Genomic DNA, 22151 nt, shown 5'->3' with positions numbered 1-22151 from the left:
AATTGGAGATAAGTGTCTCATGGCCTTTCCTGCCCAGGCTGGCTTTGAACTGGGATCCTCAGATCTCAGCCTCCTGAGAAGCTAGGATCACAGGCTTGAGCCACTGGTGCCCGGCTTGTACTGGCACTTCTTATTGTCTTTTGGGTTACAGTACCACTATAACTGTTGTGAAATAATAGCCCATTACACACTTTATTTGAATTTCTGTAATTACTAATGATGTTGTTTCTTCTTATGCACGTATTGGTCATTTGTCTCACTATATTCCTTTTTATTTCTGTAAGGTTAGTGGTCTTTTTCATTCTGGATTTTAGTAATTAGAATCTTCTCTTTTTCCGATGTCTAACTAAAGGCCTATTAACTTGTTAATAATAGTTTTTTTTTTCTTTAATGAAGGTATCTTGAAATCAGAGTCTCATGCTCTCATTTGACTTTCTTGTTCATAGTTGATCCTCTATTGCTTGACCATACCTCCACTCTTGTTAATTGGAGATAGAATCTCTGACTTTTTGTCCAGGCTAACTTTGAAGTACAGTCTCTAGATATCAGCCTTTCGGGTAGCTAGGATTATAAGTGTGAGCCACTGTTGTTTGGTTAATTTGTTAATACTTAAAGATTCTTTGGTTTAATTGTTTTTATTATCTGCATTGCTGATTTCAATTATTTCCTGCCTCCTGTTTATTTTGGTTTTTCTTTTCCAATGATAATTCAGTGATGTCAATATCATTAGGAGAATATTTTGGAAATTCATAAATATGTGGAAGTAAAAAAAAAAAACCAAAGTAAACAATGGGACGAACAAAAAAAAGTCACGAGAAATTAGACATATATGTAAAAAAGTGCAACACACCAAAATCCATAGAGTACAGCTAAGACAATTTTTTCTCTTTTTGAAAATTCTTGTCATGGGGCTTGAACCCAGGGCCAGGGCACTATCCTTGAGTTTTTGTGCTCAAGACTAGTGCTTTACTTTGAGTCACAGCTCCAATTCCAATATTCTGGTGGTTAATTGGAGATAAAGAGTCTCACGGAATTTTCCTGCCTGGGCTGGCTTCTAACCTTGATCCTCAGATCTCACCTTCCTGAGTAGCTAGGACTACAGGTGTGAGCCACCAGTACCTTGCTGCTACAACAGTTTTAACAGGGAAAGTTATTACTTGGAAATGCCTATTAAACATAGTAACAGCCTGAAACAAGTTGCCAGATCTTCTTCCTTTCTTTCCTTTTCCTTCTTTCCTTTCTCTTCCTTCCCTTTTCCTCTCCATTACCTCCCCTCCCACTTTCCCTCTCTTCTCGCCTCACCTCACATCTTTCCTTGAGGTCTCACTGTGTTGCCTAGGCTGATTAAAACTCCTTCAGCACCTGACCCTCCACTTCAGCCTCCTGAGTAGTTGGGACTACAGGGGCGCGCCTCCATATCTGGCACCAACCAATTATTTAGTATTAAGTCATCTATTTCTCATTTTAATCTTTGCAGCACTTTGGGGCTCTATTGTTAAGTGCATAGATAGGGTTATTATTTTCCTTTATTCATTCTGACTTTCATTTGTGTTTGCTTCATTTACATTCAGTGTAATTATTGCAAGGCAGTATTTTATGTCTACTATTTGCTACTTACTTCATGTATCTTATGTTTAGAAAATTATTTCTCCATTGGTGTTTTGTTTCATTCTTTTTTTCCATGTGGATCTCACTATATAGCCTGGCCTGACTTTGAGCTCTTCATTCTCCCTTTGAGCTCTCTTCCTGAGTGTTGCGATTACAGGTGCACACTATCACCACACCTGTTTTTTAAACCAGACAGATTATACATAAGAAAGATACATTTATACTAGCTTACCTACTATGCCAACAGTTAACATTGTCAGTGATAGTTACTGACTTGTGTGGCTTCAAGTTACTGCCTTGTGTCCCTCAGGCCAGCTTGAAGGGCTCCCTACAGTTTTCAGATATTTGCTAGTGATAAATTCTATCTTTGATTAACAAGGAATGTCTAAGAAACTTCATTTTTGAAGGATACTTTTGTCAGATATAGAACCCTTGGTTGATTGTATTATTTTCTCCTTTCAATGCCTCTGGCCTTTATAGATGATGAACTGTCAACTGCTAACCTTAGTGAAGACATCTCAAATTTGATGAATTAGTTTTCTTCTTACTTCCAAGAAGCTGTTTCTTTGTAGTTTGACTATGATGTGTGTGTGAGTACAGATAGGTGAGTTTATTCTGCTTGGCGTTTGCTGAGCTTCTCAGATATGCCAATTCGGCATAAAGTTTGTGTGGATTCACTCATTATTTCTTCAGTTAGTCTTTCTTCCACTTTCTCTCTCTTTCTTTTATTTTTCTTCTTCATCTTAAAATTTCTGTTACAAATACTGGTATGCCTGGTGGTGCCTTCCTTGGTCTTTGAGACTTATTTCCGTATAATTCAAACTGCATTCTTGCAATTGATGCACATATGTTTAAAGATACTTTTGCTAACTCAAATCTGGTGCTGAGGGCTCTACTCAATTTTTTGTTACTTTACTTTTTTTTTTTTTTTTTGCCAGTCCTGGGCCTTAGACTCAGGGCCTGAGCACTGTCCCTGGCTTCTTTTTGCTCAAGGCTAGCACTCTGCCACTTGAGCCACAGCGCCACTTCTGGCCGTTTTCTATATATGTGGTGCTCGGGAATCGAACCCAGGGCTTCACGTATATGAGGCAAGCACTCTTGCCACTAGGCCATATTCCCAGCCCACTGTTACTTTACTTTTTAACTACATAATTTCGATTTTTCTTTTCAAGTAGAGTGACTGAGGATTGAATACCTCATGTGTTAGGAAAGTGCTAAGTACTCTGCCACTGAAATACACTCCCACCTCTATTTGACTTAAAAATTATTTCTATTTACCTTTTCTATGGACACAGTTATACCTCTCTAATTACTTTATACAATTTTTCTATAAGGCATTTAATTAAATAGACAGTTGATTTATTCTGCTACCTGTCATGACTTTGAAGTCTTGTTGATAACTGGAGTTACTATCTGTGGTATTATCCATCTATCCCAAGAGTTTTTGTTTTTTTGTAGCTTATGTATATTCAGTGATGCTTTCCTGGCTTTTCCGATTCTGTAGATCCAATAAATTCTTTGTCATTTCTATTTTAAGAGATCTTGTCTTAAGTCTAGCACCCTAGAGGGATAAATAAAATTGGCTCAATAAAATTTAGTGGCCAATGATTAGTCATAAGATTTCCTTAAATACATGGCCTCTATGTTTTCTACCCTTTGTCCAGAAGACTTGAATGTGAAATCTTACTTTCATGGTTCACACAGCTCAAAGGACATCCTTAACTTTCATTTCTTGCCTAAGCATGGTCTCAAGGTCAGGTAGAATGATTCTATTTAACAAGATGTTCTACACATATATTCATTTTTTTTTAGATCCTTAAGAATATGTTGTAATCTTTTCAGTTATAGTACTTTGAATAGTTTTCTAGGATTTCCCTTTTATAATTTAGCCTTTTTCCCCCTTTTTTTGGGGGGGGGGTGTATGGTACTGGATTTTGTGTTTTGTGTTACTTTGAAGACAAAAATAATTATAAGTATTTGTTAATCTCAAATTGACAATATATCAACATCGTTTATAATCAAGGAAAGAATACTAAAAGAGGTCAAAATATAAAAAATTAAACAAAATACAATCTCTATGTAATAGTAAAAAAAATTAAGATACTGAATGCTTGCAATATGCCAAAACTGTGGCAAGTGTTTTCTGGTGTATTAGCTTAGTATGTCTTCATAATGATAGTGAGAACACTACTCATACATTAGGAGGTTACACAATTTGATTAAAATAAAACCCCACATAACAGTAGTTATAACTTAGTAGTAATGGAGCTTGGATCTAATTTCAGCAGCCTGATTCCAAATCACACACCCTTCATCATCACTTGAGCTCCTATCTGAAGGTGCAAAGGAAGTGTGATATTTGTCTTACTGTTCTATAAAAAGGACTTCTTATGACAGGACATAACATACCCTTTCCCAGTGATTCTTGTCTTTTTTTTATTTTTAAATTTTCCTACTTGCCTCTGTAGTGTATATGATGTTTTAGATGTGATCTGGGCACCTATACCATTTTATACCTAGCCAAGGATTCCAGTAAATATGGCATTTGTTGATTCTTATAAATCAGGCCAGTGTTCCATACTTCATTGTGGTGGTATTTCAGCTCACTTGGGCTTGTGATGTTCCTTTCGTACACCCAAAGCCTGGGCTTTTGAAGCAAGCCTCCTGCAAAACCAGTGTGCTGAAAGAGTGTTTTGAATATGGACTGGCTTTTGTCCTACATTAGGAAATGGGCAGATGTTACACCTTAATTTAGGTGGCTTAAAAGGGCTATATTTGGCAATGAAAATTTCAGGACTAGTCTCCTTGCTTGTATGGTGGATGCTAAGGGAAGTATCTTATTTCTGTTCCATGTGGTGTAATTTCTGAATTACACTTTTCATATGAGAAAACAATAGGTAGGAGACAATGGTTCTCCATAGGAAGACTGTAATTTAAAAATGGAAAACTAGATGAATGGAAAAATAGATGACAGAGGTTAAGAAAAATGAAGCTAAGACTTTGAAAGGAAAATATTCCATTCAGATAGCTTTGATATAAAAAATACTCATTACACATACATATGATTTGTCCAGTATTGGTTCCTCTTATTAATGGACATGACACATTCCTTTCATGGCCTGTTTCATAAAGCAGACAACAGACACACTATGTGTAAAGGAACACTTTACTCTGTGATGAAATTACAAATCTAAGACCTGTGTTGATTTAATGTTATATAGTCACTCCTAGTTTTTAAACAGTTTAGTGATCATCTTAAAAACAATAAAGATGTCTTTAAATAAACATGTAATCCATGAAGAGAAAATTGGTTAATACTTTTATTTTCTTGGGGAAGTACTGGGGTTTGAACTCAGGGCTTTGTGATTGCTAGGAAGATGTTCTACCTCTTCAGCCACACCTTTTTGCTCTGATTATCTTGTAGATAAGGTTTCACATTTGCCTGGGCCATCTTGAACTACAATCTTATTTATACTTCCTACTGATAACTGGGATGATAGATGCTTGACCCTGATCTTTCTATTGAGATGAGGTCTCATGAACTTTTTGCCTGGGCTGGCCTTGAACTATGATCCTCTGATCTTTGTATCTCAAGTAGCTAGGATTACAGGTGTGAGCCACTGGAGCCTGTCATGCTTCATGTCTGTGTCTGAATAAGAGTTCACGGCATAGATAATACCACATATGGCTTACCCATTAGTTAAAAGACATTCGATTTACCTCTACTTTTTGGCTATTATTAGTAATGCTACTATAAACATTTGTGTATAGGTTTTTATGTAGACATGATCCTACTTCACTTGGGAATATAGCTAGGAATGGGATTAATGAGTCATGTACTATACACATAGGTTATTGAAGAGTTGGGTAGTTTGATTTTCACAATTTCTTTTTCTAAAAAAAATTTATTGTAAAGGTGATTTACAGAGGGGTTACAGTTGAGTATATTTCTTTATGAACAGTGTTACTCCCTCCTTCATTTTTCCCACTCTTCCCCCACTCCCTCTAGATAATTTCTTCACATAATCATATAATGATAGAATTTTAAAAAACTATTGATTATGCATGTGAACACTGTAAGGGGGAACATTACAAGAAATTCCCAGCTCTTAGAAAAACAGACTGCATTAAGTATTATTGCCTCTGGCATTCCTAAAATTTAAGGGTCAGCATTATTTTTGAGCTGTATTAGTGACGTAAACTTTTCTCTAATTAAGAAAAAAAAATCCCTCTGGTTTCTGAAGTGGTCACAGTCTTATAAATGAGTGAAATAGGAAAGCTTTGCTTATGCCTCAGTGCACTGTACTTTACATGCCGAATACCTACACTGCTATGAAAGGCAAAGCACTGGTCATTTTGCTATTTTAGAAGCAACAACAAAACACGTAGAAGAGTTAAACTGATGGGGATAAAATAGATGTCTAAGAATTTACCAACCAAAGGTGAAAGGAGTTTTAATTTCACACTGCAGATTAGGTTTACTGACACATGTGATTTTGAAATTTTCATTAGACCAGAAAGCTGTTTCATGTTACTCAACTTGGAGAGACTAGACCTAAGACATAAAAATACTTCAGAAGTGCTTGTTTCTGCAAGGCCATTTCTTTCATCTGCACCTATTTGTACATGGCTAAGTTGTGACTGTGTAAGTATGTTCTTTTAAGCCCCCAAGTCCTCCTCCTATTGTGCTGTATGTCTCCCCCTTTCCTTTCCCACAAGACTCCACTGCCCCTTTTGAGACTTTGGATAATGATGATACTTTCATCTTTATAAATTCTTTCATATTTATCTCTTTAGCAAAGCACAATCTTCCTCATAATTATTTATTGTTGGATAACATGAATCTAAAATTTAGTGTATTTTGGCTACAAACGTTGTTTCTCATGATTTAGTGAGCTGGCTGGTTTTTGACTAGGCTCACTCATGTGGCTATGTTTCCTTGGTAGGCTACAGGGTGCATGCCTGGGTGGGCCTCTCTATTTTCTTTCATCCTCTAGGACACTAGACTGAGCTTCTCTACACAAAAGCTCAGGGCAGCATGCCTCAAAGGGTTAAGATCTTGGCCACACACATGAATGGGGGAGGGAGCCAAGTACGGTATGGATACTGGGGAGGAGGCATTAGTGTAGCAATTTATACTTAAATATTAAGGCAAAACTTTCTAAAAAAAATATCTTTTTGAGACAGTGGCTTGCAATGTTGCCCAAGCTGGCCTCAAACTCTTAGACTCAAGTAGTTCTCCTACCTCTTCCTCTTGAGTAGCTGGGACTATAGGTAGTTATTACTCTACTTGGTTAAAACTTGTATTCAATTTTTTTCTCTTTGCCTTTTCTGTTTGGAAAGTTTAAATTGACATATCTATCTTCAAGATCACTGATAATTCCTTGGCCATATCCAGTCTGCTGATGAGTTCATCAAAGACATTAATTTCTATTACACTTTTGATTTCTGGCATTTTTTTCTAATACAGTCCTTTGCATATTAACCATAGTTATTTTTACATTTCTAGCCTTATAATTCTAACTTCCCTGCAATATTTGAGTCTTTCTGTTTCTTACGTTGTGTAGATTTTCTTGTTTTGCTTTTTAGAATACATTGTAATTTTTTAATAAGAGATGTATATGATGGACTGTTAAAATAAATAAGTAGACTTTTTTTTTTTTTCTTTTTGGTACTGGGGATTAAACTCAGGGTCTTCTAAGAGGTCAGTTAGGCTGAGTCCCTACTCCTTTTCATTTTAGTTTGTTTCCAGGGTCTTAGCTTTTGCTTGGGCTGGCCCTGGACTACAATTCTACCTATATCTCCTCAATAGCTAGGTTTGCAGGTATATACCACAATCGCTAGCTGGTTTTTGAGATAGGGCCTCACTAACTTTTCTCCCAGGTTGGTTTCAAACCATGATCCTATCTCTATCTCTTAAATAGCTGAGATTATATGTATGGGCTACTATGGCTTACCCTAGTATGAAGCTTTAGGTTCAACTATGAGTTTGCATTTATGGGTTTCTATGGCTGGGTGTTCAAGAGAATAAAATGTTCTCTAGTGCTTGATTTTATCTTCTCTGTAGCCTTTATGTTTCCCTTAGAGATAAATTTTTAAGTGGGGATGGAAAGAGACTAGGAGTGTAGCTTGCTAGAATGTACATGCTAGAGTGCTTGCCCAGCACAGGGGGAGGGCATGGCTTCTATACTCCTACAATCAGGTCTCAGTTTTGTCCCTCAAACACTACCTGAGACAGAAAGGCTAGAGTGGGGCTGAAGTTGAGTGTTTTATGTCTCTGAAGTGAATTTGATTCTGCTTAAAGACGTTGGGCTTTGGTAAGAAGTTTTCCTAGAGGGCAAGCTTTTGTTAATGAGAATAGTAGCTCTGGGAGCTCACTTAACATTTATCCTTTCCTATCCCCCCACAGATGTAGGAGATTATATCTCAAACAGTGACTTGGGACTCTGTTGTGGGTGCTACTGGAGGTAAGACTCATGAAGATGTTGTCCCTATGGTTGGGCTTCCAGTTTTAGTCTCCTAAACTAGTTGCAAGCTCTCCAACAATCAATCACTCTTTTGTCATCCTGTGCGTCTAGCTATGGCTTCTGCTCCCAGTAAAATGTGACTTTTTATTGGCTTTTCCAGTCTTGACAGTAGTGATTGGCCATGTATTATTTTCTGCTGTGTGGAAGAGTTGCTGGTTTTCAGTTTGTTCATCTCCATTTTCTCCTTTCCTTTCCTCTATGTAAACTAGAAATATCCTTATTGAATTCATTTTTGTATCTAATCAGTATTCTTATATTTGACTGATGGAAAAACAACACAAAGAGCCAATAATCAAATGAAGACTAGTGAAGATTTAAGTCACTAAATAAAGTTCACTAAATTTAGTTTATATGGATGTTCCATATGTGTCACCATATAACTACTCAATATTTTTTGACATTTCTAAATTATACACAAATCTCAATAGTAATTGCACTAGCTGTTTAGGAAAAAAGCTGACTTTGTATTGTTTAGTTTTGTACCAAGATGTTTGGCATAATATTCTGAATATACACTTAGTAATAAAAATATGCTATGCAAATTATAGTTATTTTAGGGTTTCCAAAGTTATCCTTTAATGTTTAGTGCTTTTGGTGGCGATATTTCTTATAAGGCACTATTGGATTATAATATTTTTATACTTTTTATATTTAGGATTGCTGTGTTTATGGCATAGTTCACTTTTCAGCCACTATGCTAAAAGATCACAATAAGATTACCTAAAATTCACACACTAAGAGCTTGAACTCAGGGCCTGGGTGCTGTTCCTTAGTTGTTTTTTTTTTTTTTTTTTTTTTTTCAAGTCCTGGGCCTTGGACTCAGGGTCAGAGCACTGTCCCTGGCTTCTTTTTGCTCATGGCTAGCACTCTGCCACTTGTGTCACAGCGCCACTTCTGGCCATTTTCTGTATATGTGGTGCTGGGGAATTGAACCCAGGGCTTCATGTATGTGAGGCAAGCGCTCTTGCCACTAGGCTATATCCCCAGCCCAGTTGTTTTTTTTTTTTTATCTTCAACAATTTCATTTATTTTTAGCAGGCACTTCAGGTATTGAATGAAGAATGACACAGAAGATAAGAAAATATGAAATAACACATTACCTATCACAACTCAGACATTTAGAAATTACACTCTGGTCAAATTTCCAGCCATCTTTCCAAAACTTTCCAACTTTTCCAAAAACTGCCCTAGAATCCTACCTATCTATGGATTGGAAAGTCATTCCTTATTAGTAGGGTTCTGCACTGCTATCTGACCCATTAGTCTAATCAGGGGCAGACACTAGACTCAAACGAAGTCAGAGACAGACTTGCTCAAAGACATAGTGGCTGAAATCAGATGGTATTATATGCAAGGTTATATAGATTTATCCATCCAATAGTGTGGCCGCCCCAAGCCATGTGTCAGCCCATGCTCTGAGGGAGAGGCAGAGATGCAAAATAGTCCAACAAAAGGCAAATGTAAATAGGAAATATGAAACAGGGTAAAGATAGGTTAGGAACCCAATCAGAGATGAGAGTTCAGTTTTTATACTCAAGGCTGACATTCTGCCACTTGAGCCACTTGTGACTTTTTTTTTCCCCTCTGGAGTCTTATGGACTTTACTGCCAAGGCTGGTTTTGAACCATGATCCTGAGATCTCAGATTCCTGAGTAGCCAGGGATTGCAAGCATGAACCACTGATGCCTGGTTCTGTTTTCTTTAGATTATTCTGTTGGGCAAGTGTACTCTTATTTTGATCTTGGTTTTTGTTTCCCTCAATGATTAGTGATATTTCATGTCCTTCTATCTGCCTTTTTTTCTTTTTTTGCCATTTGTATGTCTTCTTTGGAGAAATTGCTGTTCAAGTCCCATACGCATTTCAAAATTTTGCTTTATTGATGAACATTCCTATCATTTTGTACCTAAATTGCCTATTTGTATTTCCTTTTTAAAATATTTATAACTCCCCAGTAGTGTTTCAAACCTGCATGTGCACACTCACTCATTCCCAGGGTACATATGATAGCGAACAATAATGAATTTTGATTAGGGCACTTAGTATAGGGGTGGTGAATATTTTAAAAACTAAAAGAAACTTTTCAAGTTTTATCTGTATTGCTCCTGTTTCTAGAGTAAGCCTGAAGCCTGAATTTGCCAGTGCTGTGTGATGCTGCTCTTTAAGGGTAAGACATTCTTCAGACCACTCTGTGTTCTTTCCTAAGTTACCTGAGGATCATGAGTGCAATCTTCCTACTAAATCTCTTAATCATAAACACTTACCCCATCTCATCTATAATTAAATAAAATAATAAAATATTTACTGACTACAGAATGAATGCTTCCTATTACTATTGCAATATAAAAGAATATCATCATGTTGGGCTGGAAGTTCTATTTGGTTTCTAGCAGTCAATTTGTTACTACAACATTTTCTAACCTGCAAATATAAGAAGTGTTATTTGTTTTGTTCAATAAAGCTTCCAGTAATGTATGACTGAAAAGCTCTTTTAAAGGTAGTTGTGTTTTTATGGAAAAGGTTTAAATGTATGAAAGTAAGCTACTCAGTCAAAACGATACACTTAATAAAAGCAATTTATCTACATATTTTGTGAATATGGCCATTTGATGTAAATGACAGAATTTAAAGTTGAATGGTTGAAAATGTAACTTCTCTGGACCTGAATGCTAGAAATAAAAGAAAGGTAAATATGTTATTTTTCCAGACTGTATTAGGAAAATGGAAATCTACCTTTGTTAAGTAAGTCCAGGATTTTTTAATGACTTGTAATTACTATTCAGACACTATTTCTCCTTTCTTACACTATTCTACATTGTTTTAAAAGAGCTATGTATTTTTATTTGAAAAATGTATGTACTACATACCTCCGCAGACAGTCTCTAAGTTAGTACTATGATATGAGAACATTAAAGTGCTAAGTATAGTTAGTGTTCAGTATCAAAATAAGTACAAATCAGTATTATCCATTATTATTACTACATAGAAGTAGCCCCAAGTCCTAGGTCATAAAAGATGGTATCAGGTATACACCAGCAATCCATTACAACTGGGTTGGTAGGGTAGATGCTCTTAAGTAAAGTAGGGTCAGCTGCCCCTCTGAAATCTAAGAATGTGTAACCATTACATAAAGACTATGTCAGAAATCATTATGAAATAAAATGATCCAAGAAATGCTAAATAATAAGGTCTATATCAGTAAGAAACAGGCAGATCATAAAACAACAGTTTGCTAAATTGTAGGCATCATTTTACTTTACACAGTTACCATTGTTTAAAAGGAAATAAAATAAAGATTATTAGGAACAATTTTCTCTTTTAAGATACCCCAAGTCTTTTGCAAGGTCGACATTTAAAAATACTGATAGTCTTAAGAATGCGCAGGTTTTGAAGATAGTTGAGAATTCAGCGATTGTAGTTCAAGCTAAGAGGCTTTCATGACCTCCATTTTCACAGGTACAGAGGAGATAAGAAGAGCTACATGCAGGAATCCTGCACAAGGCAGCGAGGTAGCACTATTATTATAACACAACAAATACCCAAAGTCCATTGACTTATATTCAGTTGTGTTTATTTTTTAGAGGTAGCAGACTGAGATAAAATCTCAGTATGTGTCTGGGCTGGCTTCAAACTCATGATTCTCCTTCCTCAGCCCCCAGAGGCTGGGAATATAGGTATGAACCACTATGTCTGGCTTTACATTCAGTTTTTATTTTTGTTTTTTTTTGCCAGTCCTGGAGCTTGAACTCATGGCCTGAGCATTGTCCGTGGCTTCTTTTTGCTCAAGGCTAGCACTCTACCACTTGAGCCACAGTGCCACTTCTGGCTTTTTCTATGTATGTGGTGCTGAGAAATCGAACCCAGGGCTTCAGGCATGCTAGGCAAGCACTCTACTACTAAGCCACATTCCCAGCCCTACATTCAGTTTTTATGAACAATGTTCAGCATTTTATATTACTTTAATAAAATCTGCTTATAATTGGAAATAAATTATAAGTATGATCAATTTTAGTGAAGCACTGTTTTCCCATATTTTTAAAAAATGGAACTCTTGTAGAAACAAAAAAATAAGCTTAAAAATATAACCCAAAGTATTCAATATTAAAAAAAATTCTTTGTACCTTACTATTCTAGGACATCCAAAACAAAATTCCATGCAAAACCAGATCTAAAGGAGTCTTATCTCAAGGGACATAAAACAGAGATAACTATTGATACACAAGGTATTTTTCTCTGCCTGTGAGTACGGGTCACAAGAGAGGTATATGATACAAAGTCGTATTGCCATCTGATAAGAGTTCATTTGGTTTGGGGATGGAAGCTAGTAAAAGATGGATGTGACAGTGTTATTATTGTCACATTCAGATGTGCTGAGGTATAGACATGAGGATGAGGTGAGGGCTTAAAGCATGGAGGTGGAAAGCAGACTGGATCTGCATAGCACACATTAAGGGCGGAGACACAAAGGATGGTAAATTTAGGCCTAACTGCTTAAGTCATTGATTACACCAGGTATTAAAACTGAACTGTTTTAGAAAGTTAATTTGTATAACTAAATTTCTTAGTGAATTCTGCATTCCTGATGACTAATCTCTGGTATCACTGAGATTAAAGTGGTAGATTTTACAACTAGGTCAGAGACTAAGGAAATATGAGTAATAATGATGCACAGATTTAAGTCTTTGTGAGTAAAATGAGAAGCTAGCTGAATAGGCATGCTATGTGAGTCTATTCCATGATATGTGTGTGTGTGTGTGTGTGTGTGTGTGTGTGTGTGTGTGTGTGTGTGTGATTTGTGATTCTGTGGTTTTCTTTGGTCTGGATAGTGCTCGGTCTTTCAGCACTAGGATCTATATTGACTATAAATACTATTCTAGGAATTAGTTTGTAACTGGAATCCCATAAAATAGTTGTTTTTGTTTGCATTACAGTTTCTGATTACCTTTCTTTTGATTTTCGAGAATGACTGCTTCATTTACTTCTGCAAAGATGGGACTACTTAAATAGCTGGATATTAAATATCTTTCAGTTTTTAAGAATTACTGTATTTCCTGTAATTCATTCATCGATGCATTTGTTCTTTCAACCACTTAGGTCTTGTAATTATATCAAAAGAATCTGTCAGTTGTTGCTTAGAGCATTGCAATATCAGAGTATCACCCACCCATGAGCAGCAACATACACCTAATTCCTATCTCAGCCAACTTGACTGTTTTTGCCAATCTGTAGCTTGTGAGATTTAGGTATGGAAATGGTTCTCTTCACAAGAGTTCATTTCTTTCATAGGAAAAAGATGTGATAACATTTCCTTCCAACTTCTTTACTTACACATTAAAAAAATATGCCCAACAATTAAGTCTTGTTTAGGCTAAGATTTTTGGCTGAACTATATGTATGACAGTTTAAAATGTGTTAAGTGGCTAAAAAAAATTAAATTCAGACTAAAATAATTTTTTCATGGAGTAATACAGGATAAACAGTACATGACTTTTTTCTAGAAGATAATTTCAGAAAATATATGTGAGAAATGAACATTAGGAATCAATTGTTTTTCTTTGATATTGGAATAAGTAGTTGACAATAATTGATTATCATGGAGATATTTGAATGTTTTTAATTAAAGTTATATCAAGACAATTAGCTCAAAGCAGACAATTTGTTACAACTGAAGTGATGAAAATAATCTGTTGCTATGCTAGCTTTCAACAACAAAGTATTGCTAATACTGTTATGTATCGTTCAATGTAAAACTTTTCTGAAGCTGGCCCTTGCTGTAAAGTTATGTAGTTGCATTTACCCAACTTGTTTGGAACTTGTTTTGCTCTGTATTGACCACACCTGTAATCCTCCCACCCCCCTCTGAGAGTTTCATCCTGTTTTGCCACTTGATGGTTAGATGATTTCCAGTGAAGGTCAAGATGCCTGACCTGTTTGTTGTGACTGATGCTTCTTGGAAGTAAGGAGCCACTATAGTTCAGCTAAAGGGAAAATTCCTGTCGTTTTGGGTTTATAAGCAGTTTTCTGAGAGCACCTCGGGCTGCATCATGAAATCCTGACCTGCAATCCTAGCATGCCAGTACTTTCTCGTTCAATAAAATTTTTAAAAAGTTTTTGTAATCTGAGTATCTCATTGCCTGTCGATCTGTGGACCCCACAACACAACAAATCAAGTTCCATAATAATCGTTTTACTATCAGTTTGAATTCTTGTGATATTTAATTCAAATGTTTATATGTCTTTAAGACATGCTATTAAGTCTCCAATATATTTTAACTGCTTCCATATTTGAAGCATGCGTGATTCTGTAAAAAAGTATAGCTGTGTGTTATGGTGTTAGAGGCAAAGGCAGGAGTTCCAAGCTGGCTATCCTAGGCATGTAGATACTACCAAAAGATCAAATTAATAACCAAGGGGCAAGGTCCTGCCTTTAAGCTCTAACACTGCACAACTGCCTCCTATACAAAGATCCACAAAAAAACTACCCCAAACTAAAAAGCAACCCGCCAAACCAAAGTTAAGGGGTAAAAGAGGATGGGGAAAGGAAAGAGAAAGACTGAGGTGAATAATTTTGAAATGCATTGCAAACATATATGAAAAAAAAAAGACAAAACAAAAAAACCCCCTAAAATAAAGCAAAAAAAGAAAAAGCAAACTGAACTAGGAATATATGTTGGTAGAGTGTGCTAACACACACACACACACACACACACTCACACACATGTAAAACATGTAAATATGCTAATATGTATTCACATACACATTGTTTCCACTACAGTGCTAAGTGCCTTTCAAAAACAAACAAACAAACAAACAAACAAACAAACATGTTATGGGGCTTGAACTCAGGGTCTAGGTGCTGTCCCTGAGTTCTTTTTTATCAAGGCTAGCTTTCTCACACTTTGTATTCTACTTTATTGTATTTTAATGAGATAACTTTAGTCTAGGGACTCCTGGATAGTCTGGAGTGGGGGTTGGTTGTCAAGGGATAAAGTTAGAGTTGATTACCAATGACCAATGATCCATCAATTATGCCTATTTAATAAAGCTTCCATAAAATCCCATAGAAGGATTTGGCAATCTTCCGGCCTGCTGACCAAATCAACATGCTGGGAATGGAGAGTATTTACAACCCATCCAAACATCCACCTACTTATTAATCCTCTTTTCATCTATCTGTATTCTTTCAATAAACCAGCAAAGGCCAGCATTTTCTTAAGTTCTGTGAACCTTGTAGCATTGTATAATTGTAGTACCTGTATAATTAGGCCTGTATCTAGTATCAGAAGTACAGGATTGAGTCCTTGACCTGTGTGGTAGGACTCTGTGTAGACAGTGTCAGAACTGACTTGTAGGACACCTGTTAGAGACTTGGTTGGTGGGGGAAAAACAATTCCACATCCATCCTGTTAGGTATACAGAGTATATAGCCAAAGAAGCAGTTGGTTTTTCTGTATCACTGTAGGTGATTGTTTCACTCCACCTGTTATATCATTTTACTGTTTTTCCAGACAGAGTCTAACTAAGCAGCCCAGGCTGGCCTTGCCCTTGTGATCTTTCTGGATGCTAGGATTACTCAGAGTAGCAGGTGGGGGGAATATTTTTCTCTAGGTTTAAATAGCAAGGCCAAATAAGAAATATAAGGAAGAGAGAAATAATCTTTGATTTAATGATGTTATCATTATTATATTTATAATAATTATGAATAAATGAGCAATACCTACAGGTCCACAACATTTTGCAAGTATACTAAAGTCCTGATTATTAAATACTGGTTATGGAATTAGGGATCCCATTGCAAATCTCTGGTAATTTTTAAAGAATAGATATCAAGTCATATATTCAAAACCAAACCAGTTTAGCTCCTAACATGTTCATAGTTTAATTTTAAGCCAAGCTTTTTACATTAATGCATGCTGGTATCTCTCGCTGGCAATGGCTTTCAGTTCTCTTGATTACAGCCTGTAATAAAAACTTGATTTTGTGTTATCACTAAGTATTAGAAACCCCTATTCCCCCCCCATCCCCGCACATGTGTTCCTACCTAAATTTAAAAATAATGCTTAATTTTTGCCTAGTGTACTAGTATACTGTCTAGTGTTCTCTTGTAAGCTACTAAGTTAATTTAATTAAACAGTAATGGCTGGTGATACAGGCTTTGCTGTTTCTGTAATGAATGTGACATCTTCTTTGTATAGGGAATACTGTGAGAGTTTCTGGTGTGATGGGCAGTATGGTTCAACTAGGTAATGTTTCACTAGAACATTTATATTAGGAATCTTCTTTTTTTTTTCTTTTCTTTTTGCTGATAGTGAGGCTTGAACTCATGGCCTGGGTACTGTCCCTTAGCCTTTTCTCTCAAGGGTGGTCCTCTACAGTTTCATTTTCAGCTTTTTAGTGGTTAATAGGAAATAAGTCTTAGATTTTTTTGCCCAGGTTAGCTCTGAACTATGATCCTCGGATCTCAACTTGAGGAGCAAGGATTACAGGTGTGATTGATTTTTTTTAAAGTGTTTACTTAAATTAAAAAGCAATATGTGTTCAATGTAAACTGAATTGCAAGCAAAATTCTATGGCCAAGAGATAAGCGGGAAACATTTCTGTTCTTTTGGTAGTATGAGGGGTGGCATTCAGGGTTGTGTGCCTGCTTGGCAGGTGCTTTAACACTTGAGTCTAGCCCCTTTACTCTAATTTTTGAATAAGGTTTTGTGTTTTTGCCTGACTTAGACCTCCATCCTCTTATTTATGTTTTCTGTATAGCTGGGTTGAAAGAGACATAGCAATACACTTAGCTATTGTTTGAAAATACATTCATTACTTTTGTTTAGAATTGCACCAAATATTTGACTTTAAGGCCAATGGATTACTATTATCATAAAAAAAGTTTAAAAAGCTAGGAGTCTTGTGAATGTTTTGTTCGAAGTTAGAATCAAATGTGGTAATTTCTGACGACAGCTTACTTGATGGGTATAGTGAATACAGGAGCTTCTATGCATGGTGGACTTGTGCCTGGTCTTACCTGATGGGTATAGTGAATGCAGGGGTTTCTGTGCATGAGGGACCTGTGCGTGCTCTTACCTGAGCCATTTTTTAGGTATCCATTTGCATCTACAGTTGTATACATGATATAGGGTCCAGGCTGATTTACTCCGAATGGCTGTAGTAAGAAAGGACATAGTTAGCCTTAGAAAGTAAGTGAATGATTAGAAATTTTAGGAAAGCTATTACAAATAAAACAAGAAATCCTTATTTATAATTCTTACATAATTGATAATTACTTAGCGAACACTTCTCTAAACATATAATACATGAAAACAGAACCTGATTAGAAAATTCTTAACATATGTATTTGACTTGACAGTGGCATTTATATGACTCATTATTTTAAATGGGCATTTCTACAATTTAGTATTGTTGCTTCCCTCCAAGAGTTAATACTCAGCAAAATGTTCTGTATTATTTTTGGTTTCTCCTAACCATGATTTTATCGTACATCAGATGTGGAGCCAGGACGTGGCTTAGTGATAGAATACTTGCAATGCTGTGAGTCTGAATCCTAGCATTGTTACAGTTTGCAGTATTTTTGTGGAAGGTGCTTTTTCCTTCAGGGATGGATTGGACACAGTTTGTTTTCCCACAAAAATGTCAAAATAAAATTGACCTCACTAACATCATTCAAGTAAAAAATATTGATGACTAGTTGTATCACACTAAGTCCTCTGACATTTAGAGTAAAATTTCCCAGTTAAGAATATCTGACAGATTGACAGAGTCTAGTCACAATGAAAAAGTTAATCTTCATTGTTTCCTATTTCTCAGGACATTTTGAATAAAATGATTTATTTCTTCAAGAGTAATTACTATTAAATATAAGTATAAATGGTTATACTTTAAGAATAATTAAATGTGGGACATAGAAATCAGTGATTGCAATGAACATTGTATGAAAATACTAAAACATGGTTCAGAAATGCCTTAAAATATGTTTCTTGGAACTAGGGGAGGGAAGGAGAACATCAAAATGGAGAAACAAATGGTAAAAGGCAAACCAATGCAACAGCAATATTTACAAAACTATACACCGTAATCTAACTGTACAACTCATGGGGTGGAGGAGGAAATCGGGGAGGGGGAAAGGAGGGAGAAAAATGAGATGAGGGAGGAGGTAACATTTGGATAAGAAATGTACTCACTGCCTTACCTATGAAACTGTAACCCCTCTGTACATCATTTTGCCAATAAATTTTTAAAAATGCCTTAAACTCGTTACTTATCTCAGAAATGAAACTCTACTAATTTCTACAGTAAAGCAGGGAAAAATTAATGACATTTAGATAGTCTATTGATTCTCTGAAAATGATTTTCCTCCAAGATACTAAAAGAATACCTAAATTCATGGATACTACAAATGCATCCTTGTTTATTTTCATTTTTGGTGGTACTTGGATTTTAATGTTCTTGCTAGGTAGATAGGCATTTACTTGAGCCATATTCTCAGCCATTTTTGCTTTAGTTAATTTTTGGCAGGATGTTGTGCTTTTTGCCTGGAGTTAAGCTTCATACCATGGTTCTCCTCCTACTGTTTCTTTTGTAACTGGGATATGAGCTACTGTGTATGTCTGTTTAGATGGGGTCTCACAAACTTTTGCCTGGGCTGGCTTTAAACTTCAATTTTCCTTATTTCTGCCTCCTGACTAGCTTGAATTACAAGTACGAGCCACTATGGTAGGCAACCCAACTGATATTTAAAGAACCTTGTTACACAAATACTAAAAATAAGCTTGCTAATGAAGTTTCTTTTTTCTGTTTGAGGGCTTGAACTCAAGGCCTTATGCTTACTAGGCAAAACCTCTAACACTGGGCCCTGCCTCTAACCTTGTTTTGTGCTGGTTATTTCTGAGATAAAAATTATGGGACATACACATCTTTAATTCCTACCTTACCTGAAGTGATGAATACATTGTTTTATTTTTATAGGTCTGTTTATGTGGAAGAGAGGGTGCTCTCTTGTACTTCCTGGTTTCATCAATGTAATGTGGGAAGTGATGTTACTTTATTACTTAATATCACTCTACACATTGTAACTGGTATTTTGGTTAAAACCAAAATTCTTTTTTAAAAAAATAATTATTTATTGTCAAAGTTATGTACAGAGGGGTTTCATATGTAAGGCAGTGAATACATTTCTTGTTCAACTTGTTACCTCCTCCCTCATTTTTCCCCTACCTCCTCCTCCCCCTTCCCATGAGTTGTACAGTTGGTTTACCCCGAATAGTTTTATAAGTATTGCTTTTGGAATTGTTTGTCTTTTTATCCTTTGTCTCTCCCTTTCCCTTCCCTAGTTCTAATACACGTGTATACAGTATACGGGTACTCAGATGAGATACAGTGATAGCAAGGGTACAACCACAGGAAGGGAATACCAGAGAAACAAAAAAGCTACAGTTTCACACGGCATATTGAAAATAGTTACAGCAATGATATAACACTTGTTTCCATAACATGGAGCTCATTTCACTTAGCATCATCTTATGTGTTCATAAGGGGATAATTATTGGGCTAATGTGATCTTTTCCTATGAGTAGCCTAAACCTGTACTAATAATTCCCTATGAGGGAAACCAGAGTCCATGTTTCTTTGGGTCTGACTCACTTCACTTAGTATAATTTTTTCCAAGTTCTTCCATTTCCTTATGAGTGGGGCAATGCCATTCTTTCTGATAGAGGCATAAAATTCCATTGTGTATATGTGCCACATTTTCCTGATCCATTGACTACTGAGGGGCATCTGGGTTGGTTTTATATTTTAGCTATGACAAATTGTGTTGCAATGAACATTGCTGTGCTGGTTGCTTTAGTGTGTTCTTGCTTGTAATCTTTTGGGTAGATGTCCAAAAGTGAGGCTGCTGGGTTTTAGGGGAGCTCTATGTTTAGCGTTCTGAGGAATCTCCATACTGCTTTCCAGAGTGACTAATCAAGTTTACATTCCCACCAACAATGTAGTAGGGTTCCCTTTTGACCATATCCCCTCCAGCATTTTTTATTGTTAATCTTCCTGATAATGGACATTCTTACTGGGGTGAGGTGGAATCTCAATGTTGTTTTAATTTGCATCTTTTATGGGGAGTGATGAAGAGCACTTCATGTGTCTCTTGGCCATTTTCATTTCCTCTTCAGAGAAGTCTCTTTTTAGGTCTTTAGCCCACTTGCTGAGGGGGCTGTTGGTTCTTTGAGGATTTGTTCTGGGGAATTTAATTTTTTGAATTCTGCGTATATTTTGGATGTGAGGCCTTTCTCTGTTGTGCGGCTGGTAAAGATCTCTCAATCTGTGGGCTTTCTGTTTATCTTGCAAGCTATGTCCTCTGCCCTGCAGAAGCTTTGCAGTTTGATGCAGTCCCATTTGTCCAACCTTTCTTTGATTTCTTGCATTTCTGTGCCTTTATTAAGGAAGTTTCGTCCTGTGCCAAGGAGCCCAAGTGTTTCTCCTATCCTTCTTGTAGTGTTTTCAGGGTATCTGATTTTACTTTGAGGTCTTTGATCCATTTAAAACCACAAATTATTTTCTGTAAAAGTCCCAATTGTATTCTTGGATATTTATTGAAATTCACTTGGGATAGTTTTTATTATTACCAAACCCAAAGCTAGAATTTACCTCCCAACAATGGCCAATCACTTTGATGTTTAATAAAGACAAGGTTTGGAGATTCAGATTTGAACTTTCTATACAGTGGTTCTCAAAATGAGGTTTATGGACCCTGAGGTTTTCATAACATTTCTAGAAAGTCAAATGAGGTAAAAACTACTTTCATAGCAAGTGCCCATGGCTCTTAACTGTAACTCTAGTTGCTCAGGAGGTTGAAACCTAGAAAATAGGTATCTGAAGCTAGCCTGGGTGGAAAAGTGGGAGATTTCATCTCCAATTAACCAGGAAGCAAGCCAAGCAGTTTGAGGCCCTGAGTTCAAGCCTCAGTCCTGGAAAAACAAAAGTACTTTCATGATTATACTAAGTTATCATTTATATTTTAAATTGTTTTAGTATTTTTACTAATGGTGGATAATTAGCAGTGGCACCAAAAACTAGGCATTCAGATTTGGGTATTTGAGCACTATTTTAAATTAGACAAAATGAGTTTAAATTTTAAGAAAACGATTACAGTATTTGTTGCTACTGGTAACTGAAACATAACCTCAATTTCTCATGGTACAAAAACTCATTGGAGGGGCTGGAAATATGGCCTAGTGGCAAGAGTGCTTGCCTCGTATACATGAAGCCCTGGGTTCAATTCCTCAGCACCACATATATAGAAAACGGCCAGAACTGGCACTGTGGCTCAAGTGCTAGCCTTGAGAAAAAAGGAAAAAAAAAAAGCAAGAGACCATGCTCAGGCAGGCCCTGAGTTTAAGGCCCAGGCCTGGTTAAAAAAAAAAAAAAATCCATTGGAAGACGGTTGGTAAATTCCTAAAAAAAGTAAACATAGAACTACCCCATTCCCTAGTATATCCCTCTTGGGCATCTATCCAGATTATTACAAGTCAGGATGCTATGCACATTGCTCCATTATTGATGATAGCCAAGTTATGGAACAGCTTACACACATGCTCTACAATGGATGAATGGATCAAGAAAACGTGATCTCTCTCTCTTTGTGTCTAATAAACATATATGAAAACATATACAGGGTCATATGCATAAACAAACAAAAATTAACTTAAGTATGGTATTCAGGAGAGGATTCCAATGGTGTAACTCTTCTGTACAACTAATTTAACAAAATGAATACTAGAATACCAGGAAGTTGAACATGCTTTATCAATGGAGGTGGACTTCAGGGAAGGCAGATGAATGGAGAAAGGAAGAATGGGAGAAGGGATTTTTTTTACATTCAAAATAAAATGGAAAATAAATGGAACCAGATACTTTGAGGGTATGGATGGGATTGGGAAACGAGGAAGAATAATGGAAGGAGTGACAGTGATCAAGATGCATTGTACTCATAAGCCAACCTTTTGAAATAAAACCCT

The 22151-nt window shown here is 36.3% G+C and overlaps 1 protein-coding gene across 1 annotated transcript in view; it reads right to left on the bottom strand.

Moving 5' to 3' along the window:
- Positions 1 to 22151, bottom strand: part of Itfg1 (integrin alpha FG-GAP repeat containing 1) — a 174147-nt gene that overhangs the window by 12094 nt on the left and 139902 nt on the right. The window contains exon 14 of the mRNA XM_048355677.1: positions 17209 to 17287. Within this exon, the coding sequence (XP_048211634.1) occupies positions 17209 to 17287 (79 nt within the window). The remainder of the gene's footprint in view (positions 1 to 17208; positions 17288 to 22151) is intronic.

This window comes from Perognathus longimembris, chromosome 10, assembly GCF_023159225.1.
Source record: "Perognathus longimembris pacificus isolate PPM17 chromosome 10, ASM2315922v1, whole genome shotgun sequence".
Lineage (NCBI taxonomy): Eukaryota > Metazoa > Chordata > Mammalia > Rodentia > Heteromyidae > Perognathus > Perognathus longimembris.
This window is presented reverse-complemented; position numbering and strand designations above follow the sequence as displayed.